General features: G+C 46.1%; 2 protein-coding genes and 1 non-coding gene across 8 annotated transcripts; 1 reads left to right on the top strand and 2 right to left on the bottom strand.

Moving 5' to 3' along the window:
- Positions 1 to 766: 766 nt before the first annotated feature.
- Casp2 (caspase 2) lies at positions 767 to 22,208 on the bottom strand. Of its 5 annotated transcripts, none has more exons than XM_045160453.1 (12): positions 22,085 to 22,208; positions 18,502 to 18,652; positions 17,891 to 18,058; positions 17,660 to 17,741; positions 16,945 to 17,039; positions 16,290 to 16,466; positions 11,248 to 11,376; positions 7,142 to 7,232; positions 6,996 to 7,056; positions 3,224 to 3,384; positions 2,967 to 3,076; positions 767 to 2,821 (listed from the first exon to the last, which is right to left on the bottom strand). In XM_045160453.1, exons 2-12 carry the CDS (start codon positions 18,631 to 18,633, stop codon positions 2,690 to 2,692), a joined length of 1,338 nt encoding a protein of 445 aa, XP_045016388.1. In that variant the 5' UTR covers positions 18,634 to 18,652; positions 22,085 to 22,208; the 3' UTR covers positions 767 to 2,689. The 5 variants fall into 5 exon arrangements, with proteins under 5 accessions (XP_045016388.1, XP_045016385.1, XP_045016386.1 ...); XM_045160450.1 differs by lacking the exon at positions 22,085 to 22,208 and adding an exon at positions 21,121 to 21,223; XM_045160451.1 differs by lacking the exon at positions 22,085 to 22,208 and adding an exon at positions 20,571 to 21,060.
- LOC123464277 lies at positions 3,594 to 3,750 on the top strand. The gene has a single exon (XR_006639506.1). It is a non-coding gene; the product is annotated as a small nucleolar RNA SNORA20 (small nucleolar RNA).
- Tmem139 (transmembrane protein 139) lies at positions 21,765 to 24,070 on the bottom strand. 2 transcript variants are annotated; one of them, XM_004661068.2, is made up of 5 exons: positions 24,028 to 24,070; positions 23,805 to 23,863; positions 23,604 to 23,646; positions 22,858 to 23,119; positions 21,765 to 22,632 (listed from the first exon to the last, which is right to left on the bottom strand). In XM_004661068.2, exons 4-5 carry the CDS (start codon positions 23,100 to 23,102, stop codon positions 22,236 to 22,238), a joined length of 642 nt encoding a protein of 213 aa, XP_004661125.1. In that variant the 5' UTR covers positions 23,103 to 23,119; positions 23,604 to 23,646; positions 23,805 to 23,863; positions 24,028 to 24,070; the 3' UTR covers positions 21,765 to 22,235. The 2 variants fall into 2 exon arrangements, with proteins under 2 accessions (XP_004661125.1, XP_045016390.1); XM_045160455.1 differs by lacking the exon at positions 23,604 to 23,646 and adding an exon at positions 23,245 to 23,573 and having other exon boundaries at positions 24,028 to 24,049.
- Between the last annotated feature and the right edge of the window lie 1,214 nt (positions 24,071 to 25,284).

The following is a 25,284-nucleotide window of genomic DNA, read 5'->3' as shown; positions in this document are numbered from 1 at the left end:
TCTCAATGTTCATACCCTTATGTTAATGCTTCTTTCACTTTTGGTTAGAGATCCTTCTCTTTTCAGATGGCAGTGACCTTGGAATAACTCAGAAAGCATCATTGTGCTGAGAAGTGACAGAAGAGTGCTCAGCACTGCAATATCTCTACCATATCTTCCAAAGCTCAGGGTCCAATCCACAGAGGTGGTGGAAAGAATGTAACAAACAGCCAAAGGATGTGTATGACTCCTTACAATGTGCTCCTCTAGACTCAAAATGGCCTGGATATCCATGACCTCATCATAGGAGGAAAAGATCATAACATCAAAATAAAAGACTGATTGAGGGGGAGGGGATAGGATGGAGAGTGGATTTTCAAAGGGGAAAGTGGGGGGGGGGAGTGTAGGGAGGGAATTACCAGGGGTTATTGTCTACCATTATGGAAGTTGTCCATAAAAAATAAATAAATAAAAAATGGGCAGAATTAAGAAACAAAAATTAAAAGAAAAAATGGGCAAGGGAATGGGACACTCTGTGTTCAGCCTGACCACTGTGAGTCAGTGTACTTCACAGCAGCCCAGCACATGGTGGGGCATGGGCACACCATACACGTTACACGTACAAGCAAGAACGGGAAAAGATAGTGGCAGCAGAAACAAGGGCTTTTAAGTTCCAGGTACACCTTGTGAGGCGCGGGAGAGGACGGTGCTGTGTAAATGTCTAAAGAAACGAAAACCCGCGGCCTCAGCAGACCGGGTATCGACAGAGACAGACACCAAGCACACGGCAGCAGCAAAGATGAACATTTATTTGGCACCTGATGGAAATACAAAATCTTGGCAGTGGGAAGTGGAGAAGTTCTACCACTCAAATACCTCCATCCTATACCAACCCAAAGGCAGGACTCGGCAGCAAGTCTTCAAACCAAATCAAATGAGCACCGCAACTACTGGAGGCCTAGCATGTTGCTAGGCACCATAGGAGATGTGAAGTACGTCGGGTATGTGTTCAAGGAGCTGAACAAACACCCCAAACCCAGTGAATAAGAACAAAACAACCGGTCCATACAAAAAATGAAAGCATGAGGAGAAAAAAGAACAAAACACCTAAAGCATGAGTAAAAATACTAAACTATGTATATTGTCAAATGGGAAAATCTGACAAAAAAAAAAAGAAGGATTCTAGCTAAGATTGGCTGTTTTCATCCATCCTTCATTCAGCAAACACTTACCAAAAATCTAGCTGTGTCAGACACAGGGTACGCAGTGGTAAGTAGGAGAGCCAGGGACTGTGCTCTCTTGGGCATACAGTCTGTGTGTGTGTGTGGGGGGGGGACGACAATGGACAAGTCAAGAGCACAATGAAACTTTGACAGGGTGCAAAGATCACGAAGGCTGAAGGCTGTTTGTAGACAGACTGGTCTGGGAAGGCCTCCACAGACTTGCAGAATATGATGCCACCCCAGAGAACAGTAGGACAAAGAGCTCAGAACACCTGAGAAGCAGAAGGGCTGGAACACAGTGAGAAACCACCACTTAATGAGATTCAAGGGGAAGACTGGAGCCATATCACAGAAGTCAGGGTAAGGAATTTGGATTTTATGAGATGTAGCTAAGAAGCCCAAATGTCCCAAACAGGAGAGTGACACCATCAGCTAAAAACTACTGGTATGAAGAGAAGACAGTAGAGGTGGAAAGAATGGAAATGCAAAAGGCTTGGTTTCCTGAAAGCAGAGACTATGGTTTCTGGAGAAGAGGAGTAGCATGTCTATAACATCCTCACTCAGGCTGAGATGTGAGAAAGGGAAATAAGGCCACCAGAAAGCAAAGGGGTTCCACCGAAGCTAAAGATAGGGGCAAAGCACTGCAGCACGCCTCCAGTGGAGGAGAGACTAGGCAGAAGCGGTGAACAGGATCAAAGCGAAGGGGGACCAAAGCAGGAGGTACTGGCTAACACTCCGTAGACGTCTAGACTGCATGGAAGAGACCACAGTGAGGGGAATTTGTGACTGTCACCTTGTCTTTCTTCTGTTGATGCTCACTTCTAGGCCCGTTTCAGTAACAGTTCAGGCAAAGAAAGACCAAGGGCGATCTCTAAGACTGTCAGAGGCCAGGCATGCGGAACCCCGCTCTGCTCACAGACCAAGTGCATGAGCCCGAAGGAAGCAACGGGACAGCTGAGAAGACGCGCTTGCCCGGGACCTGCAAGCAGCACACATACTTCCGCCCAGAGGCAAAGCGAGCGTCCCAGGCCCATGTGCCTCTTCAAGCCACAAGGAAACGCCGACATTAAAGGGATATGAACACAAACAAAGAAAGAAAAAGGTAATTTCGGAGATACCTTAACTAATGCAATAAAAGCAATAACCAAAGTGTCCCCCCCCCACCAAAAAAAAAGCCCTAGGGACAGAAATACAAGTACTGGGCAATCAGCATGCCCTCACCCCATGACGATACTGCATTCACAATGTCACTTGCCAGCTCTTTGGCTGCAGCTAACACTCCTGGCAACAAATCCATCTAGAGCCGGCTGTACAGGGAGAAAGAGTCACCCAGGAGGAGCTGTCCTCAAGTCTCATCCCCAGGCAGAGATGACTGGCACAGGAAACCGACATGGGAGATTTCCGCATCCCTGAGAGGGCAGAACAAAAATGGTGCGTCCTGAAGAGAAAAGGCTCCACTGTGCCTCCTATGGTCCTGAGAGGTGGCATCACGTGGGCGGGTATCCGGGGAACAGGTAGAAGTGACGGCACAGAGTGCTGCAGTACTCAGACATCTCCTTGCACCTGTGGAATTCCGTGCCGGGAGCATAGCCCTCCCGCTCCTTGATGAGGGCGTTCACCTGAGAAGGCAGAACCAACAGTCCAACTTGTGTTTTCACAATACAGCCCAGCCAGGAGAGTGAAGACGACAGAAAGCGCACATAAGAGGAAGGGAGGGCACTGTGGAGACGCAAAGGTTCGTGCAGCCACAGGAAGCTGACCTACCTTAACAAGCATGTCGGCCACATGCATGTCACAAGCCCTTTCAGAGAACACCTGACTGAGTGCCTCAATGTACCAGGAACCCCGCTTGGTGTTCCGCATGGCAGCAGTACCTGCAACCAGAGGTGTGAAGATCATGGGGAATGCCCAACAGCTGGATTTTTCTGCCTTCTTATACCCTCCCAGTCAGACAGCCAAGCAAGAGCTCCCCAGCTGAGGGCAGTATCATCTCTGCACCAGTCCTCTGGGGCTCAGCACACCTTTGAGGCAGGCATAACCACATATCATATCGGAGCGGGTGGGCAGCCGTGTCTTCAGCAGCTGCTCTCTGCCAGCGTCGCTCTCCTCACACCCCGGGGGTCCTGCATGCTTCTTCCCATCCTGCTGGTCAACCCCGCGATCAGTCTCATCTGTAAAAGACCAACAAATGGACAAACATGTTACTTCTCTCTCTCCTACAGGACTGTCACAAGTAAGCCCATGTCCCCTATGTGCTTGACTGAAGAGCCATTTTCAGCTGTTGTATCCAACCTATGGCTGTATTAAAAAAATCATTACTTTCCCAGCATGCATCCATTACTCAAGGGTGCCTTAGGAAGGCCGGGCACATGCACACACACAGCTGGAGTATTTCCCATTCTGCATATGAAAAAGCAAATGCCAAATTAAGTACTCTTTGTAAATGGAATTAAAAATCACCTCTGTTTATACGCATGGGATAAAACAATATTGGGCCACTGCAGGTTGAGGTGAAGCGTTTCATCTCTTCTGCATGGTCTAGACATTGTTAAAAGAAAAAAAAAAATCACCTCTGTGTTCAATGAGTCATAGCAAGCTTTCTCTGTATCACATGATACTGACACTCAGCCTTATTACAGAAGCAAAAGATAACAAACCAAGTCTGATTCTTTTTTTTTTTAAATATACTTTTATTTATTTGAGAGAGAGAGACTGGAAGAGGGAGAAGAAGAGAGAATGGGTGTGCCAGGGCCTCTAGCCACTGCATACAGACCCCAGATGATACGCCACCTTGTGCACCTGGTCCTGGGGAGTTGAACCTGCATCTTTGGCTTTGCAAAAGGCAAGTGGCTTAACTGCTAAGCCATCTCTCCAGCCCCCAAGTCTGATTCTTATACACACCATAGAAAAATTATAGTCTAAAGATGTATTACCAGTAAAAGAGAACTGAAACTAAGTATGATCAGAAATTTTCAAGGTAGTTTTTACATTTGAGTCTCTTACCAATTATTGAATTTGACATGACAAATTATAGCAGGTATGTATGATTTAAGAGAAATTCAAAAGGGGAAGCACTTAAAATTGGAACAGTCTCAGCAGTTTCTCTTCCAACATGGACAAAGAGCACCACCATCCTGCTTCATCTGGGGCTGGGCAGGGGCACTGCACAGGAAAGGGAGACCGGGAAGATACAGGCAACAAACTACAGGCAAGACCATGCTCTTTCATAGTGTCTCCTGCCTGGTGGGAGAGTTAGACCTAGTAAAAAGGGGCACTTGAAGAACTGTGGGGCAAAGGATCAAGATTCACACACAAAAAAATCACTAAGCAGCCGGGCGTGGTGGCGCACGCCTTTAATCCCAGCACTCGGCAGGCAGAGGTAGGAGAATTGCTGTGAGTTCAAGGCCACCCTGAGACTAGTTAATTCCAGGTCAGCCTGGACCAGAGTGAGACCCTACCACGAAAAACAAAAACAAAAACAAAACAAAACAAAACAAAATCACTAAGCAACTTCCACGTAGCAGGAACTGTGGTAGATTAAGACCTAGGGGCACAGATTTTATTAAGCTGACCCCCTTTAGTTTAGGAGTCTGTTAAACGGGACAGAGTTTTTTTTTGTTGTTGTTGTTTTGTTTTGTTTTGTTTTGAGGTAGGGTCTCTTAGTCTAGCCGAGGCTGACCTAGAATTCACTATGTAATCTCAGGGTGGCCTTGAACTCACAGAGATTCTTCTATCTCTGCCTCCAGAGTGCTGGGATTAGAAGCGTGCACTATCACACCTGGCAAGATGTTATTTTTTACAGAGATGAATTACCAGAAATTTGTAAATTTGACCTTCATCCTTTTTTGTTTGTTTGTTTGTTTTTCAAGGTAGGGTCTCATCCTAGTCCAGGCTGACCATGAATTCACTATGTAGACTCAGGGTGGCCTCGAACTCATGGCAATCTTTCTACATCTGCCTCCCGAATGCTGGGATTAAAGACATGTGCCACCACGCCCAGCTTGATCTTCATCCGTTAATGAATTTAATTTTACAGAAGAGTTGGAGAGGTCCAATTCCAAAAAGAACTATTTCTTTATACAGCTGCAGTACTGTATGCATTTCTGAGTTCAGAAGAAAATGACCACTGATGCTTTATTTTAGTTTTCTGGTAATGCCTCTTAAGGAAATGGGCCAGGCTAAGTATGTCCTTCAGGGGATAAGAGACTTTATCTCTGGCTTCAGTTACAGATCTATTCCTCAATTACGTCATCCATATTTTTCTTCACAATTGCTTTCTACATTGTTATTAGAATCTTAAGATAAATTTTCATCCATTCATGCAGTATTTGTTAAGTGCCCCAGTATGTCCGGTAGTGCTCTGGAGAGACATCTACAAATGCACACCCAAGCTCCTGCATCACGTGCTGTTTCCCTAGTGCAGCACTGCTGTGGTCACGTTCCTAGAACAACTCACCAGACGTGCCCTGCCCGTCAGCTCCCAGCAGCATTAACTGCTGGAGTTAAAAATCTCCGCTGTGACTGAAGGTTTGTAATTAGCTGGATGAACCTCCTGTGATCAGCTGCATCTTACCACGATGCTTGCAGAGATACTCAGCCTTTTAACCAGATCTGAGGACTGGGCTACACTAATTATATAACAGGAGGGACACTTTCTTCTCATGCTGCACTGTCCCTGTTTGGGAGGCAACTCTCTCTCCACATCTGTGGAAACCATATACTTAGGGTCTAAGCCAAGCCATGCCCTAGCCACAGTCTCTCCAAACAAACCTCACTCACAGCAGCAGGTCACTACTGCACACGCCTTTTCATGTGCACATGTGACCTTATGAACACATTTACATGATAACTAGTTGCAAACTATTTCCCATGTATTTGCTTTCATTTCCTGGGTAATCCATAGACTCCTTAGAGGCCAAATTTTCTTCTGATTTTGTGATGGTTATCTATAGTCCTCATTGATGACAAATGGAAATATTAGGTGTTACACAATACATAAATTATTTGCATGCTTGGATAAATCGAACTTTGACCTAAACTATAAGCTCCTTGTGGGTACTGACCAGGCTGTAAACAGTGGCAGCTAGCTTTCTCTGTGGACTGTGCTAGGTAAGTTCTTACATGCATAATTCCATTTAATCATCACTACAGCCTTCAGGAATATGTAAGTGGTTACCCACAATTTCAGTGAAGGAAACTGAGGCAGTGAAGTGTGATGTAAACTTTTCTCACTTTACATAATTACTGAGCAGTATAGTTAGAATCTGACTCTGGATTTAGAACTCTTAATTACTACTGTTTTCCTCCAGCAGGTGAAGGAGGCCTGCGTGGGTCTTCTGAGCCCTGTCACACACGTCTGGCTCTTCAAGAGAAGACTGCATGCAGGGAGGAAGAGGGAGAGAAGCAGGTCTGAAGAGCCCCAGGCTGACACGGGTGCTGAACCATATCTTGCACAGCCCATGGCTGATGAAGAAAGACAGCAAGTATGGAGGCATGAACAGAAAAGTACAGGGAAGAAGTGGAAAAGGGGGAGGGAGACGCAGGAAGAAAGAGACAAAATGAGAAGGGTAGAAAGAGACAGCCAGCCAATCCTTAACCAGAACGAGTGAGGAGTGAGGAGTGAGGATCAAGAGGATACTACAGTTAATAAGCGGAGAAGAGTGCGAGTTCTCAGTGAAAATCAGACACTGACAAGGTCCTGAGAACAGGTGTGGTGGTGCGCAGAGAGCTGACCAGCCGAGAGCCATGGGCTGCCCAAGTCCCAGCACACCCCATGCATTGGGAGACACTTACAGAGCAAGAGAGGCGGTGGCAGCAGTGAACAGAGGGAGGTGCCCAAGGGATCCAATAGCACCTGAGAGGAGCAAACAGGAAAGTGAGAGCTGGTGGGAGGCTGCCCAGGAGCCACCACCCAGATGCTGGTCTGCCAGGGCACTCACCTCCACGGCAGGCTTGGATGAAAAACATCTTCGGCTTGTTCTGTAGACCTGGACAGTTGGCATTGTCAAAGAGCTGAAAAACCTCTTGGAGCTGCCAGAAGTGAACAGGGACATGGGAGGTTAGGTGGCCACCGAGACCTCGTGAAGTCCTACATATACACAAGCAACTACCACCCAGAGGACAGCGCAATGGTTAATCGTCACTGCCAACTTGACTAGATTTAGAGTCACCTAAAAGGTACACCTGTGAACATGTCTATGAGGATGTTTTCATTTTTCTTAAATTTTTTTATGTATTTTACCGGGGGGGTGGTAGGTAGAGAGAGAATGGGTGCACCAGGACCTTCAGCTGCTGCAAACAAACTCCAGACACATGTGCCACCTTGTGCATCTGGCTTACGTGGGTCCTGGGGAATCAAACCTGCTGGGTCCTTTCGGCTTTGCAAGGAAGTGCATTAACCGTTAAGGCGTCCCTCCCACCCTATGAGGATGTTTCTAGAGAGAATCAACTGAGCAGGGAGGACCCAACCTACATGGGGGAAACCCTATATTATGGTCTGGGACCCCAGAATGAGTAAGGGAAAAGAAAGCCTACCATCTGGCAGCATTCCTGCTCTCTACTTTTTTTTTTTTAAAGTATTTTATTTATTTCAGAAAGTATGGGTGTGTCAGGGCCTCTCACCACTATAAACAAAACTCTAGTTGCATGTGCCACTTTTGCATCTGGCTTTATGTGAGTACTGAGGAATTAAAACTCAGATGTGCAGGCTCTGCAAGCAAGCTCCTTTAACCACTGAGCTATGACCTAGTTTGGAGGGCCAGATTAAGTTCCCCAGCCACTGACGGAAAGCCAGACACAAAAATCACAAGCATCTGACATTTGTTTGTAGGGGCAAGAAACCTTGGCATGCATTCACCCACACCTGCAAACAAATAAACTAATAAATTAACGAGACTTTAACAAATGGCTTCATTTGTTTGGCAGAGGAAATTTTAAGAGGGCACACCTCCAGGTTAGAGCATGGTTACTGTTCCCTGCATTTACCTATACTACCAGTGAGGGAGAGACAGAACAGACATAAAGGCACGGAAGATGGCAGTCTGGTGAAGAAGAGCTTGAACATGGTGAGAGCTGAGGTGGTGGCCTGTTGAGAGCCATTAAGGAGAGAAATTCAAAACTGTGAACTGGGCCAATGAGAAAGATGCCTTGGGTTCAATACACCACACATTCCAGAGCTCCAAGGTGTAACAATGGAAATTCATTCTCAAGGAGAATAGCAAGGCAGGAGCAATGGCTTAGCAGTTAAGGTGTTTGCTGGCAAAGCCTAAGGACCCAGGTTTGATTCCCCAGTACCCACGTAAGCCAGATGCACAAGGTGATACATGTGTCTGGATCCATTTGCAGTGGCCAGAGGCCCTAGTATATCCATTCTCTCTCAAACAAACAAATAAATAAATAAAATATATATTTAAAAAACAGAGGGCTGAGAAATGGCTTAGAGGTTAAAGCACTTGCCTATGAAGCCTGAGGACCCATGTTCAACTCTCCAGGTCCCACATAAGCCAGATGCACAAGATTATGCAAGCACACAAGGTTACACATGTGCACAAGGTGGCATATGCATCTGGAGTTTGAGTACAGTGGCTAGAGGCCCTGGCATGCCAATCTGCCCCTATCTCTTTTGCTCCCTCTCATAAAAAAGGGGAGAGGGCAGTCTGTTTGGCTTGCCTCAAAAAAAAAAAAAAAAAAAAAGAGTGCCTCAAAAGAGAAGCCATCAGGGTAGTCTGTGGGGAAAAACTAAGCCACAACAGAAAACTGCGCAGGGTGGTTCAGCCAAAAAAACAACCAACCAACCAACCCCAAAAAACAGAACCCCCATGGTTCCAGAGACATATGGAGTGAATGGGTCTGGACAATCAAGACAAGGTTCCAAAAAGCTGCTGAGGCCGACGCTGAACGGCAGGGTTGGATTCCCTGCATGTTACATGTGTGGGCTATGGGTTAAGCTTTGACAGTAAAACCTGGTATTTCACCCCAGGATATTGGAGATACCAGAGACATGGGACACTGATCAAGGAAAGGACAAGCCCAACAGCCCAAGAGAGGCCACAGGGCTGGAGGGTAGGGTCCATCAAGCTGGGGCAGTAGATATCACCAGGAGCCCCGGACATCGGGCATGGAGCTGCAGCCTTTGCTTTGTTCGCCCCGTTGGGTCTCAGTCATGGTCCAATCCTTCCTATGCCCTCATTCCTCTCTTCTGGAATGGGAATACCTACCCTCTGTCATTGTATATTGAAACTATGTAACTTGTTTATTGATATTACAGGGGTTCACAGTCAAGAGATTACTTTGAGTCTCAGATTAGAATTTTGAACTTTGACTTTTGAACAGTGCTGACTGTGAAGATTTCAGAAACTCTCGGAGATGAACAAAAGGTCTATATTCTGAAATGGCCAAGAGCCTTCCAGGACCAGAAGAATGTTAGTTTTAAAGTGGTGTGTTTGTCTTGTGATTGTGCTAGACTCACCCAAGACCCTGGTTTCGTAAACTAAGGGTCACAACCTCATATGGAAACTCAATGTGAAGACCATAAATTATTTGAGACAGAAAAGATTTCTGAATACACGTGGTAAACAATTAGTTCAAAATCAAATGCATCATGAATCTGCACTAAGTTTTATTACTCAACTTCATTGCAGCCTTTGTTCTGACTGCTTAACACATGGACTTTGCACTGTACACGGTCACACCCACAATGCCAATAGAAGCTTCCTGAAATACCCCGACTCAGATTCACTTAAGCTATTCTGTGCTATGAATCTTGATGGTTTTAATATACATACAAAGTTTTCTGCTTACAGAAACATGATGGTTTAATTACAGAAACAAAGCCTTTAATATTTTCCTATGTAAATCCCACAGTATGGATTGCCAGACTAGTAATCTCAGGATTGTATTGCGCTTGAATATTTTATTTTATTTTATTGTTTGTGGTTTTTTGAGATAGGGTCTCACCTAGCTTAGGCTGACCTGGAATTCACTATGGAGTCTCAGGGTGGACATAAACTCACAGCGATTCTCCTACCTCTGCCTCCTGAGTGCTGGGATTAAAGGCGTGCACCACCACGCCCAGTGAATAATTGATTTTTTAAATCACATATTTGATATTTGAGTTGTTGATTTGAGTATCATTAAAAACAAATCACTAAACACATTGCGGCTTTGGAATGGTTATAAGCATATTTCTACAATTTTATACTACATGCTTATGTAAAGCAGCATTCTCAGCACTGACAACTGTAAGTCAAAATACTGATCAACTATGAAAAATGTTGAAGATGCTCTATGACCTACAAATCTTTATGTAAAACTAAGTAAGTATATCTACCTCATTAGTATGCAAATTTGCTTTCATCTTTAATAAATGGTAAAATTATATATGCATAGCAAAAACTTATAATCAGCGTTTGATTTGTATACCTATTTTCTCTATTATTTACTTGGAGTCAGATAAAAATTTTTTGGGTGAAAAGATGTCCTGAGTAGAAAGTTTGAGCCCTGAATAAGGCTGAAGAGATGGCTCAGAGATTAAAGGTGCTTGCTTTCAAGGCCTGACAGCCTGGGTTCAATACCCCAGGACACACAGAAGTGGTGCATGCATTTGGAGTTCCTTTTACAGCAGCAAGAGACCCTGGTATACCTATTCTCTCTTTCTCTCAAATAAATAAGCATTAGACAAAAAGGAAGTCCTGACTTAGGTACATACTTATGTGTCTACAAGGTGTTTCCAGAGATGTACTGAGCAGGGAAGAGCTACCCAAACCACCATGGCACGTGGCACCCTCACTGGCCTCGGGGCTCACACTGAGTGAAAGTGGAAGAACAAAGTCGGATGTGCAGCAGCCCTCACCGCCTCTGCCTCCTAACACGACGCAATAGCTACTCTCTGGACCTCATCCCCTTCCCACACGATGGACTCTGCTCCCTTCAACCACAGCCAGAACTAAGCCTGCTTTTATTTGCTGCTTGTCAGGTTTTTGGTCACCTGACAAGAGAACTAAGACAGACAAACAGGCATAGTCAGCTTGTGCAGAGCGACACGCACCTGAAGCAGCTTGCCATCCACACCGTAGATGGCACCATCCACACCATGAGAGAGGAGTGCCACTATGCAGGAGTCGGTGACCTGGTGTGCAGGTAACTGTGCAAACTTCTGTAGTTTCTCTTGCATTTCCTAGAAGACAGACACTGTTCAGTGTTGTTCACCATCACTATGGTTTATCTAAAAGCCTACCCTCTGAGAAGATAATTTCTTTTGTATGTTCCTATAGTCAATGATAAGACTGAGACCCTTTGAAAGGGTCAGGAAGACTACACACACTAGGAAGACAGACACCAAACTCTGAATGCAGGCAATGAGATAGGGGTAAGCACTCCAGTTGTTCAGTTTCTCAAAGCTCTAAGGTGGCGCGTGTCTGGAGTTCGTTTGCGCTGGCTTGAGGCCCTGGTGTGTCCATTCTCTCTCTTTCGACCTGCTTCTTTATCTCTCAAATAAACAAACAGTAAATTAATTTCACTTCATGTGTGTATAATAAAATCATTACAAGTAAATTTTCTCTTAGTCTATGAAGGCTGAATGAAATATTACACAGAACAAAATGAATTACTGTCTTCACATACTGCGAAGATCTTTCATGATTACAATAGGTATGCCTAATAAAGTAATAATGTCACCATTTTTTTTTTTTTTTTTTACAAAGAAACCTGTTAGTTCAACCTAACAATCTTACTTATCTTGCACTAAGTTGTCATATATGAGTACCATTAATTTAAGCATTTGGTTCTTCTAACCGAAAGTTACATAGTGTCTAACAGTATAATAATTTTTAAAATCTGTCTCCCTTTGCAACTTACATGTTTAGGTTTTCCTCCTTATCTGATAAGTAGACACTAAAGTTCATTTTATTTCAAATTTGAAGGAAATGTAGTTGATAAACTCCATAGGCAGAATAGTCATATCATATGTATTTCAGTTACCACTCCCTCTGCCCCCAATGAAAAGCACACTGGGGCTGGGATGGCTTAGCAGGTTAAGGTGCTTGCCTGTGAAGCCTAAGAACTCATGTTTGGATCTCCAGGTCCCACGTAAGCCAGACACACAGTGATACAAGTGCTCAATGTCACACATGTGCACACATCTGGAGTTCATTTGCAGCGGCTGAAGGCCTGGCGTGCCAATTCTCTCCCTCTGCCTCTCTCTCTCTCTCTAAGAAAAAAAAAGCACCCTGTACCATATGTTTCAGAAGTTCCCAAGGAGTGGTCTTCCAACTATGAACTGGTAAGAAATGTGAAATTATCAGACTGCAACAAACTCATCTACTTGCTTGAAATACTTTTTTCCTTTGTGAGAAAGTGTTTCCCTAACCGGAACTTACTATTAGCCCAGGCTGGCCCCAAACACCTGAAGCTCCTCACACAATCACATTCAGCTTATATGGAATATTTCTGTTTGGATATACATGGAACATTTGAGCTTCTATTCAGAAGAATTTCAACTTTAGTGATTATTTCAGAAAATTATTTAAGATTAAGTGAGAAGACAACAAAACCATATATACTTTGCAACTAAATACAGTAAAATTAAACCATCGAACAAATGCAGATTAATTACTTCTGGGGAATTTCCCACAAAGAGCATCACTTAAAATAGGATCTGTAGATGACATCTAATAAAATTACTGAACTTCCATAAATAGCAAGATTGAGCTGGACGTGGTGGTGCATGCCTTTAATGCCAGCACTTGGGAGGCAGAGGTAGGAGTATTGTCATGGGTTCAAGGCCACCCTAAGACTCCACAGTAAATTCCAGGTCAGCCTGAGCTAGAGCAAAACCCTACCTCGAAAAAACAAAACAAAACAAAATAAATAAATAAATAGCAGGATTCTTAGACCTTGGGTGTATTTTGGCTGGGGTTTTCAGGACACATGAAGGATAATACCTGTGAACCCTCAGAAATCACATGCAGGTTGTATAGGTGGCTGCATTTTCCAGGGATGACCAGTAGAATGTCCTTACACTGTCCTAATGGTCTGTGACCTAAATGCAAGTTTAATAACAAAACATGGTAAAATTTACCACCTCAGAATGTACCTTCATTTGCTAATGTGATGAGTCATAATTCTAGAGTCAGTCACCTCTTGAGGTAGGCACAATGAGAATCTGATGACAATGAATTGAGCAGTAACAATACTAGTTCTCTTTAGCACTTCTGACAGGAAAGGATTCTCCAAGATTAACTATACTATTTTCTATTTAAGGGGAATTTATCTCTAAAGGCATAAAGGTTTTGTAAGAGAAAAAGAGGATCTTTGGGTTTTTCTTTTTCTATTTTCTACCACTAGTTTCTTTGCTAGGATTTATGTTCAGACTCTCCCACCTATCTCACTCAAATGCCAGAAACTTAGGATCACATTTTAAATTTTATTTATTTGCAAGGGGGGGGGGGTACACCAAGGGTCTCGTGTCACTGCAAGCCAACTCCAGATGTGTGCGTCACTTTGTATGTCTGGTTTTATGTAGATACTGAGGAAGGGAACCCAGGCCATCAGGTTTTTGCAAGCAAGCACCTTTAACCACTGAGCCATCTTCCCTAGCCCAAGAACACATTTAAAAAAAATTCAATAGCTGATATAGCTATGTAATTTTGGTAGCTTTTACAAGATACTCAAAATGTGCTTCTATGCAACTCCAGTTCTACACCAATATTATTAGACAAACAGAATTCAGTCTTTGAATCTCTCTTAGGTATGTCATAACTGGATATGGTATTTATGGAGTGAACTCTGCTGAATGTCAAAAAATGCAGCATACAGCTGTCTTGATGATTCAACGTTGTGCCCTTTAATGATCAGGCATTTAGGACTCATTATTAACGGCATACAATTTAGAAAACTATAACATAACAGATTCTTCGTAAAAGAAATGGGCAGACCAAAACCTTTAAGAAAACATACATGGCACATATTTTTGTAGGGTGCCTTCTGACAAGCTGTATTCTGCACACCCTCTTCCACCCCTTGATAATATTCCAACCATGGCTTTGCCTTTTTGTGGTGGTACAAGAAATTAAACCCCAGGCCTTGCACCTGGCAAAGGTAATAAATGTCCTGCCACTGAGCCTGACCCAAGCCTATAAACCATGGTTTTGAATGAAGTAAGAGTGAGTTTACTACTCTGAGCACACTATTATCGGCAAGCTGAGGAAAAAACAAAACAAAACAAAACACAACAAAAAACAGGACATCAAGCACAGCAACTAGGAACCCACTGATGAAACTGGCTATGTCCAAAGTATAGCAAAAATACCATTATTCTCACAGAGAAGCAAGACAGCTGAGAAACAAATGAAGGCCACAAAAAAAAAAAAAAAAAGCCAAAATACAGGTCAAAGGAAGTCTCCTAGAAATTTTAATTTCTTTTTTCTTTCTTTCTTTTTTTTTTGAGTCAGGGTCTTAGGTAGCCAAGGCAACTCACTATGTAGAGAAAGCTGGTCTTGAACTCTTGATCCTCCTGTTTCCACTTCCCAAGTGCTGAAATTACAGGTGTACACCACCACACCAGGCTGAGAATTTTTTATTTACCACAGTCAAGTTTAAGAAAATAATGTGCTGGCTTTTGTTTTGCCCACGTATGCATGTTCCCATGTATGGGTCCATGTGTATATACAGGGAGACCAGAGGCTGATGTGATCTTCACTATCTCACTTTGTTGTTTTCCTCGTGTGCACGTGTTGAGTGGGATGTGAACATGCCATGGCGTAAGTATGGAGATCAGAGGGCAACTTGTGGGTAGAGGACCCGCAGGCCACAGTGTGCACAGGGAGGTCAGAGGACAACCTGTGTGCGCGTGGGGTGTGAGCATGCTGAGATCAAAGCACAACTTTCCGGTGGGACTTCACCTTTCCACCTGACAGACAGGGTTTCTCTCTCTGGATTTTTGCTCTGCTGTTCTCTGCTGCAAACACTTCAAGTTTTCAGGAAATTCTCCGAACTGGAACGACAGAAGCCCACCCTGGCTTCCAGCTTTTTACATGGGGTCTGGAGACTGAACTTGGGTACTCAGGCTTAAGTAGGGAGCACACTACCCACTGAGCAATCTCCCTAGCCTTTCTACCTTTTTTTGTTTGTGTGATGTCTTTCTGCTTGTATCTATAACAGGGAGCCAGCTTCTTCTACCACTGATTATGGACCCCTGAAATTTGTAAGCCTAAAATAAATACCTTGCTCTTGTAAGCTGCTTTTGGTTGGATGTTTGTCCAGCAATGCAAAGCTGACTGCGACACCCAGCTTTGGTGCAGGTACTGGGGATCTGAAATCAGGCCCTCATTCTTACATGACAGGCACTTTATTCACTGAGCCATCTCCCCAGTCCTGAAAGTACTACTGAAGTACTAAAATGGTTTATAATAAATAGGCCATTATCAATTTCAAGAACATAAATCCTAAGAGTAACAAAGCCAGTAATGAAGCCGAGTAACAGGTCACTGAGGTGCAATCCACAATGAAAGTTCTTGTCATTTGCGTAATTCTAGTTCAGTAGCATCTACCCCAGGTTAGGATCCTAACATGGGACTAATAAAGACTTTCCCCATATATTAGTTAGACTATCACTGAACAGCACTTGAAGGGATAATTCTACCAAACTTCCATTTGGAGAATAGAATCTCCCAAAATAACCACTTAAGCAATAACCAGGCTCTTAAGTAATGGTATGAACCAAGAAGTGATGTGCTGTGCAGTCCTAGTTTATAAATATCTTTCCTGAGCCGGCGTGGATGAATCCCAGTGCTTCATCACTTCCTCAGTTAACTGAGCCGTCAAGTCTTACAAAAGTTAAGAACTCAGCCGTGGACTATTCTTACTCCCTGAAAGCAAGCTACTCAGGGACATCGGCGCTGAAACAGCTGGCCGGCCCTGTGTTCTATTTTACTAGACTAGAAGGTGAGAAGCACAACAGAGCCAGGGAGCATGTGAGGCAAGGGAGTAACTTGTAAGACACATCCAGCAGGACCAGGAAAGTGGAGGCAGCCAGTCCCATCGTGTGGCTCAGCCTCAGATCCGCAGGTCAGCCTTTCCAGCCTCAGGTACCTGTGCAGTCTGGTCGTGTAGAACATGGATGTCATAGCCCAAGAGCTTGAAGAGGGTGACCAGAGTACTGTGGTCCACGTCTCCTCCAGAGCGAAATTCCAGGTCTTTCTCCCCAGTGAAGTGCACGTTACTCAGCACTAGTGCCAGGCCACGAGGCCGAGACTGCAACTTGTAGGCCTAGAAGGAAGCAGCCAACTGGACGTGAGCATCTCGTGACAACTATGAACACTGAGCACTTGCTGGATGAAGCATTTCAACCCCCACCAGCATTCACAATAACAAAACCAAGTAAACCATACAGAGGAAAAAACCCGAGACAGCCAGACATGGTGGTACAAGCCTTTAATCCCAGGACTTAGGAGGCTGAGGTAGGAGGATGGCTGAGTTCGAGGCTACCTGGAGACTACATAGTCACTTCTAGGTCAGCCAGGGCTGGAGTGAGACCCTGGCCCCCAAACAAACAAAAAACCAAGACACTATTCTTTTAAATCCCACCAGGTGAAAACAGAAAGCAGGGAATGCCACAGGAGAAATTCATTGTTTAGTCAGCAATCAAGTTTCAATCAACAAGTCATAAAGAAACATGCCATAGGCTCTAAGACCACGAATGGTTTCTTATTGCCCAGCTCCCTTTGCGTAATCATGCAGAACTCACCAGCTGGTAGTGAGTCTGATAGAACTCAGGAGTACAAGGCTTCACTTGAAGGCAGGGAGGACCATCACCATTATCTAGGGAGTGCTCCACAGTATCTGTGGTATAGACAGAAAGCCAGAAAACTAGTCCACATTTAAGCACCCGTCCTAGTACACCACTCGGACTCAGGCATCCCTCGGAACTGAGGCTTTGAAGAATACTGATCCCACATACTCCCCAGCTCTGCAAACTCCATGAGAAAAACAGTCCTGCTAGCTTTAGCTGACCACTGAGCTCTCTGCACTTGGTTTGTATATGGAAGCCGGGATGGGCTTCTGTCATCCCAGTTTGGAGAATTTCCTGAAACTCACTAAATGATGGGAAGACCATGTGAGGAAACCCTGGGCCTAATCAACTCACTACAGTTAGCAGGCTAGGGCCCCAAATGTAGTCTTTACTCATTCAGCTTTAAAGGGAAGACAAGTCAAATCATATGTATGAATTTCTACCTGTAAGTTGCTCAAAGGGCCAACTAACCTTGAAGAATATTATCTGTGATGAAGGGAAATGGACCCAACTTATGTCCCATCCACACTGCCCTGCTAGCCCCTAACAAATTCACCAAGGGAAATAGTCATAATATGAAATGTCTCACCTGAAGGAAAAGTCAGGGAACAGTCAGTCAAAAAACAGGGAAGTTATTAAGTGAGGCTCCATTTATCCCATCAATTCTCACCTGCTGACAGGCGGAGCTGCTTATGAGGGGGACAGGACTCACACACTGGAAAAGGGAGATTCACGTCGTAGTCACAGCTCAACTGTAAGAGATCAGGACTCACCATGAAGCACCTCAGGGGGATGGCTCAGTCCAAACAGAAGATCTAGTGTCCCTCACCCTGTTACCTGCCCCCCAAATCCTTTCTGGCCCAACTAACCCTTGTTAGGACACATTTCTAGGGTACCATACCGGTGGGAGTACAGGCTGAAGACCAGAGAGGGTTGTGAGCAACAGATCCTCCAGGTGACCTTGCTTGGTCTCCCGCAGTGCTGCACAGAAGGCATCAAACGCCTGGGGCCCCCTCTTTGGCAGCAAGTTGAGGAGTTCCACATTCTGGCTGAAACTGCCCACTTTGGCCTAAGCACAGGAATAAAACATGAAATCACTTATTTATCTAGTTATAAGCCTATTTTTCCACGCGAGCTTCCTAAGTGATATCCTCATTCATCTTAAGAATTCCTTTTAAGCTGGGCATGGTGGCTCATGCCTAGATTCCCAGCACTCAGGAGGCTGAAGCAGGAAGATCGTCATGAGTTTAAAGTGAACCTGGCCTAGAATAAATTCCAGTTTAGCCAGGGCTAGAGCAAGAGGCTGCCTCAAAAAAACAAACCAGAATTCCTTCTACAGGGTAGGAATAGGTAAAGTCATTCCCATTAATCTTGAGTTATGTCTCTTTTCTGTCACTCTCCAGAGTTAGGAGGGAATTTCCATCTCCTTAGCATCCTTTTCATACCCAGTTGCTGTCTGTCCTAACCGCAGGACCACTTTAACTCTGGGCTCCTCTTTCCACCTGCACGCACCTGGATGAGCTCTCTCATCTCCAGGGTGATGACGTCCTTCTCTAGGAGATGCTCTAACAGCTCACTCAGCAACAGCTGTTTGGCCAGCACCACGCGGTTCTTTTTCAGTGTTTCCTGATGGTCAGGGTGCATACCACACACTGCCAAAACCCTACAGGAAGGAGGGAGACATGAAGATGGTCAAGCAGAAAATCAGACACAGAGGAGTAGAAGTAAGTGAAGAATAACCAAAAGGATGCATCACCAAGAAAGAGTAGGCATATTTTACTGAATCTGTTTAGGGTCAAAATGTACTAGGCAGAAACACACTGATCCTAAGGAAATAATGTAAGTTCTCTAAGGAGTATGCTGAAGTGATACTATCTGACACGAATAGTCTGATTAGGAGGAAAACACCTACCTTGACCAAAAAATATATTTAAGCACAAACAGTCAAGACATACATTTCATTGTTTAATTTAGGAAAATAACCTAATATCAGGAATAAAATAATATAGCAGCAAAACCTAAAGGTAACAGCCAAGTTTAATAGATAAAGACTACCTATATAAATTGTTTTTTTTTTTTCTTTGAGGTAGGGCCTTACCCTAGCCCAGGCTGACCTGGAATTCACTATGTAGCCTCACGCTGGCCTTGAACTCATGGCAATCCTCCTACCTCAGCCTCCTGAGTGCTAAGATTAAAGATGTGCACCATCACACCTGGATAAGTTTTTTGTTTTTTTTTTTAAACTTTAGGTCTGGAGAGATGACTTAGTGGTTAAGGCACTTGCCTACAAAGCCAAAGGACCCAGGTTCAATTCCCAAGGACCCACATAAACCAGATGTACAAGGTGATGCAAGCGTCTGGAACTTGTTTGCAGTGTCTAGAGGCCCTGGTGCACACATCCTCTCTTTCTCTCAAATAAAAAAATAATAATAATTTGGGGCTGGGGAGATGGCTCAGCAGTTAAAGGCACTTGCTTACAAAGCCTAACAGCCCAGGTAAGATTCTCCAGTACCACGTAAAGCCATATACATGAGGTGGCACATGCATCTGGAGTTCATTTACAATGGCAAAAGGTACTGGTGTGTACACTCGGTATCACCCCCCTTGCAATTAAGTAATAAATAAATATTTTTAAAAACCTTTGAATTCCTATGACAAAGTAACACTAGAAATGATCAAAATCCTGTTATATAAACAGAAAACGACAAAAAGCCATAGTAAACACCAATGAATACAAAGAATGCAACTTGAAACCACAGGGGTAGTACAAGTAATGGTTGAATTATTTTGGTAATTGAGCAACTTGGTAGCTTTATTTCAAAGATGACTGTTTTGCTATCAGTTTGGAAAGAGATCAACTTCTGCCTGAACTAAGAAAATCTCATTTCATTCACTGATAATATAAATGTCCCCAACGCACATAAATCCAAGATCTCCATTCTGCTTTCAAATATATTTGATTCAGGGCCTGATGGCAGTGAAAAGGATTTCATAGAGCTACCTTACAAGACACCAAAGCAGTGATGTTCCTTGGGTATTTCCTTAGGGCACAGAACCCACAGCGGAGCAGAATTGTCCCTTAAAACTCTCTCTCCCCTTAGTTTTCACAGTTCTTTCTCTGGAGGTCCTTTCTGCCTAGCATGCTCCCGTCGGACACAACAGTTCTTTGACTTACCCTTACTCTTTATGTTTTTGAGATGCAATCTCCCTAAGTCGGTTCCAAATTCATGACCACCCTGCCTTAGTCTCTTAGAGTGCCAGGACGACCTGGTAGTCTTTCAATGCTGGTATTAAATTAAGGCTTCTGTGTAAAAAGCCTCTTCCCTATGGAATTTCATCCAAACTCACAACACACTAATTGACTCCTCTGTTCTGAACTCTCTCAAGTTCCAGGCATAAAATTTCAACCAACTCCTTAGTTTTTATCCGAAGCATACACACTCTATACTCTCTAAACACCTGCTTCTTCCTGTTTCATATCGTGAGGATATCTTAAAAAGGGAACTTTCCAAGTTTCCAATCACCTTGTATTTCAGGACACCCACAGAAGGGGGAATGGACAAAAAAAAAAAAAAAAATACCAGAGATGTTCAGAAGTGTTGATCCTTTGTCCTTCTCAAGGTCCCTGTTCCTAAGTGCTAAGTTAAAGTGACAGGTTCAAGCAGGGCGTACTGAAATGCGTCCTCCTGGGTGACGTTTGCACCGAAACTGAAGCAGTGAGGCGGAGGCGGTTTACAGAAAGCAGTGCAAGACTTGGTGCAGTCAGTGCAAATCAAATGCACGGCAGGCCGTGCAGCCAAGGTCTGCAGGTCTCATCGGTTTTAAGGGAGACAGAGTTGAATTCCTCCTACGAGAACTCGAGAGAGAAAAGGACGGAGAGCCTTGCAAGAGACGCCCCGACGCCGAGACCCAGCGGGGCTGGGAAAGACCCACCGTCACGCACCAGCCGCGGGGATGGAACAACAAAGGGAGGCTGGACGGACTTGGCACGGGTGGGAACCAGGCCTGGAGGCCGGAATTCGCCGCAGAGCGCCCCCGAGGGGCCGAGCCGGGCCTGGCCCCCTGCGGCAGGAAGCGGGGCCGCTTCCCGGGGCAGTGCCTTGGCCCTCACGGGGGCCCGTCCCTGCTCACCTGCCTTTCCGGTCAGCGGCCATCAGTCCCTTAGGCTGACGAGGCGGGTGGGTCCCCGCGTTCGGCGCCGCCATCTCCAGCTTTTCCCGGGCTCCCTCCCCACGCACCGCCCACAGCCCAAACAAACGCGAAGCCGCGCCTCCCTGCGCATCCCACCCGCCCCGCAAGCCTCCCACGGACACGGCGCCTGCGCGCGCGGCCCCGCCCCGCTCCCACCCTGGCCGGTGCGTGCGCAAGCGCAGAGTGCTCTCCCGGGGCCGCGCCGTCCAATGGGCAGAGAGAACGCGCTGGGCGGAAAGGGAAGGGGCGGAACCTATGCGATCTAGGAATCTGATTGGTTTCCGATTCCCGCGGAATCCACTGCCCCGCCCCTATCATCTCCCGCCCTTCCTCTAGCAGAAAGTCGGCGGGCGCCGCAGCCGCGGGGCTGGTCGTTCGTGTCCCGCGGTTTTGCCCGCCCCGGGGCGCGGACGGCAGGAATAAGCGCCGGGAGGCGTTCTTCCCGGAGGCGGCCCTGATGGAGGCGCAGCCGGCCGCCCGTTCTGTGTCTGTGAGGTCTTCCCCTCGAGACAAGGACTGAAAGCAGTGTGGGCTTATCTTGTCTGGGCTCCCGCAGGCTTTCTTGTACTGAAAACGCATTAGGCTTTGGAATTATGAGTTATTTTTATGTTATTTGCTAGCAGGTTTCTGTGCGTATGCACGCACAAGTTATCCAACTCCTCTGTCACTGGGAACCGCCACTTTCCAGTGAGGATGATACCTCACAAGGGGCTCCAAGAGAGGCATGGCGTCGGGAACAGATGTGGCATAGCTGTCTCTCAGATGTCACTTCTCCAGGTTCTCGGGATCGCCTCTCCCTATCTCTCTGAACCTGACTCTGGAGATACTAGACATGGTGTAGGTCCCTGAACGCTGCCCAGAGAACCAAAGTGTGTCATCTACATGTCGGCTGGAAAGGGCTTACCATAGCCTGACTCCCCACTGAGTTCAAGGCCTTATTTGTGATGTCTAAGCAGAAGCACAGTTCTCCGGACTCAGTAGGCACTGGGAAATGCTGGGCAAACGACAAGTGAGTGGGTCTGGTGTGGAGAGGTGATAGGTCCTGAGAGAATGGCTTAGTGGAGTGTCCAGTTGTCTTCATAGAAAACATCATCGTCATCAGGGTGGGCAAAACAGACTTCATAGGCAGGAGGTGGAGTAAGAGGCTCCATTTTGGGGGGTGCCCTCAAGCTTTGCAGATCAGGAGCAGTGGATACAACCCGTGGACCCCGAAGCCGAAGAGCTCTTCCGGGGTTTGCTTTCCCAGTCATGGTCCCTTCTGAGCCCACGCGTCTCTCCAGTCTGCCTGTGCTGGATGCCTGTGGTTGACAAGGTCCAACCTCAAGGCCAGGAGCTATTACAACACTGTTGTAAGGAGGTGGTTGATCCAACACTTGAGGGTGGCCCTGTGGTTGGGAATCCAACACCACCACGACCTGTTCATAGGTTGGCACTTCAAAAGCTTCATTGTCCCTGAAAGAGGAGAAATAAGGTCATTAGTGGCTTCCAAGAAAGAAGTTTTCTTTCCCTTTTCCATTTCACTTCTGCACAACACCCCTCCATTGCTGCCTGACCAGTCCTGCTCTTACTGATACCAGTGGTTAAAAAAAAAAAAAAAAAAAAAAAAAAAGCAGTCTACACTTAAGAAATTAAAGGGTGGCAGGAGCCAGACCTCAGGTCGTCATGACCTTAACTCACCGTGCATTGCCCAGGACCCCTGGGCTCTCGGTCTGCATGGTTCTCTGCATTGCTTGGAGGCCCCATTCCAGACAACAGGCCAGCAGGCAGGCAAGAAAGAAGAAGCCAGCTAAGCAGAAGAAGACATAAGCAACAGGGGACACCTTGGGCTCTAAGGCCAGCAGAGCCAGCCCCAGCAGGAGGGAGGAACTACCCAGCAAGAGAAATGGCTTCTTCAGTTTCCCCCACAACTGGCTTGGCACCATGGCCCCTCCCAGGTCACCTGCGAAAAGACACACAGTTGTGTGTAAGCTAGCAATTGGCATCATAGCTGTGCCAACCACTAAAGCAAGCATGCTATGTACTCCTCTGTTTGAGTTCCTGACTTTCAGACTCAAAATATATCACCTGCAGGGTCTCCAGCAGTTCCATAGTTCATTCCTTCCAGGTTTTTAGTGTGGAAATCCAGGACACTAGCCCCGTACTGACTCCAGGACCTCACATCAGCTTACTGTTACTGTGACTTGGCTCTGCTTTTCTTCCTGGTCGTCTCTTCCAGAAGGTCTCCCTACCTACCACATCACCCAGGATCCAGTGCTGGCCAACCAGCCAATGGCCTCAGTGCACACTGGCATTTCTGGAATCCAGGTGTTGGGCGGGCCCTTCCCTTTCAGTATTCCTGTTCTGGTAGGATCTCCACCTTTATCCGCCCCAGCCGGGAGGCCCTCATTCTGATCCTGATGAAGAGAGAAGGGTACATCACTTACCTGTCAGCCCTTCTGACCTCCCCCAGTCCAGTCAGCTCATGCCCTGGTAGGAGGGAGAATATGCACACAGAAACCGACAAAGGCACAGGGACACAACGTGAGAGTGTTACAAAGGCCTGGGGCAATCGCTAAAGGCTCTGATGACTCCGGTCCTCCCCCACACCCCATATCTACCAGACCCTCATTTCCTCCCCAACTCACAGCCCTCAGGTTCCAAGTCTGCTGCTAGGCCTTTGGGCAGGAGGTAGCTTTTTTATTCTCTGAAAAGAAAGCAACGATTTCAGGGCACTCACACCCACAACTAGGCTGCCAGCTCCCTGAACTCTGGGTAGGAGCAAGGGGTCACAGACCCTCTCCACCCCCGCCAGCCCCACTCCCACACCCTGTGCCTCTCCTGGCAGCGGCCCCAGGACCTCCGGCTCACCTGTCTCAGAGGACAGCAGAAAGCAGGTCAAGAGCTGAGCACAGGGGGAAAGGCGGGGCTCACTGGCTCCACCCTCTCTCCCGTCCCAATCCCTCCTTCCCCTCTTCCTCCTCCTTTTCTCTCCAAGACTGACCTACTGTGACAGCCTCACCTTAATTTCCACTCCACCCACCTGTGGGGCTTGAGGCAGAGGGCTCCCCCCTCCCCCCAGTCACGATCTTTGTACTTAGGACCCAAAGCAGAATTAACCTTTCCCTCTCAATGCATCTTGGGTGCTAATCATTGCTCTGAGCAATGTGCCTTCTAGCTGGGTAATTTGTTTTGTGCCTGTCTCTCCCAAGTGGCTGGGAGCAGCAGAGACAGTGGCTATGTGCACAGTGCTTTACACGGTAGGAGCCATGGTGAAGACGTGGAGTGAGTTTCCCGGCTGCTTCTCCCGCGGTTTCCTTTGCATGCATCAGAGGCATGTGCTTCCTGGCCCAGTTAACTGGGCTCTTCAAAATATACCTTGGAGGGATGGGGAGATGGCTCCATGTTTCAAAGGTTGTAATGTGCTCACTCTGAGGTTGGTTTCTCTGTCTCTCTGTCTCTCTATCTCTCTCTCTGTCTCTCTCTCACACACACACATGCACACACCACCTTGGAAGTAAGTCTGTTTTGGAATCTGACTCCAGCATGTAACTACACTACTTTTTTTTCTTCCTCTGTCCGTGCTTGTCCCTGGTTGTATAGTGTTTTCTGTTTACTTGATTTTCTTCCACTGTGAGTTTCTCAACGGACATAATCAGTTTCAATGATCTTTGACTCCTAAAACCAAGTGATTCTTGACACAGGGTACGTGCTGCTCCACAGAGCTGATGTTTTTATCAGAAGCCATCCAAGGGACCTCACTACATTCTGGCATCCAGAAGTCACTCTAGTTGTAGGCCAGACCGTAAGTCAGTGTGAGGGAGGGGGTGGTACTGGGAGATGGTTGGGGCCTCCCTGTGTTCTTGAGCCAGACAAGAGTGGGCTGTGTTCTTTCTACGTGTTAGTAGCATTAGGCAAACCAAGAGTAATTGCTTATAGTGCACCAGTGTAATCCAGGATCCCTAGCAACCGTTGTTGGGAGAAAGAGAAAGAGAGAGAGAGACAGAGAGAGAGGGAGGGAGGGAGAGAGAGAGGGAGGGAGAGAGAGACGGAATTGTATATACAGGAAATGGTGGAATTGATCCTTTGTTTGCTGTGAAGTGAGGGAGGGGCCATGTCGCTCAGGCT

Source organism: Jaculus jaculus, chromosome 10, assembly GCF_020740685.1.
Source record: "Jaculus jaculus isolate mJacJac1 chromosome 10, mJacJac1.mat.Y.cur, whole genome shotgun sequence".
NCBI classification, from domain to species: domain Eukaryota; kingdom Metazoa; phylum Chordata; class Mammalia; order Rodentia; family Dipodidae; genus Jaculus; species Jaculus jaculus.
The sequence above is the reverse complement of the archived record's forward strand: the minus strand, read 5'-3'. Positions and strand labels throughout refer to the sequence as shown.

Excerpts from the sequence above, each read along its gene's own strand:
- Casp2 (XM_045160450.1), bottom strand. The coding sequence starts at position 21,194 with ATGGCGGCGCCGAACGCGGGGACCCACCCGCCTCGTCAGCCTAAGGGA. Across the intron at positions 18,653-21,120 it reads GCCGCTGACCGGAAAGGCAG|GGTTTTGGCAGTGTGTGGTA; the intron begins GTGAGCAGGGAC and ends TCCTTCCTGTAG. Across the intron at positions 2,822-2,966 it reads TGGCCGACATGCTTGTTAAG|GTGAACGCCCTCATCAAGGA; the intron begins GTAGGTCAGCTT and ends CTGCCTTCTCAG.
- Tmem139 (XM_045160455.1), bottom strand. The coding sequence starts at position 23,275 with ATGAACTATGGAACTGCTGGAGACCCTGCAG. Across the intron at positions 23,120-23,244 it reads AACTGCTGGAGACCCTGCAG|GTGACCTGGGAGGGGCCATG; the intron begins GTGATATATTTT and ends GTCTTTTCGCAG. Across the intron at positions 22,633-22,857 it reads GGGGTCCTGGGCAATGCACG|GGACAATGAAGCTTTTGAAG; the intron begins GTGAGTTAAGGT and ends CTCCTCTTTCAG.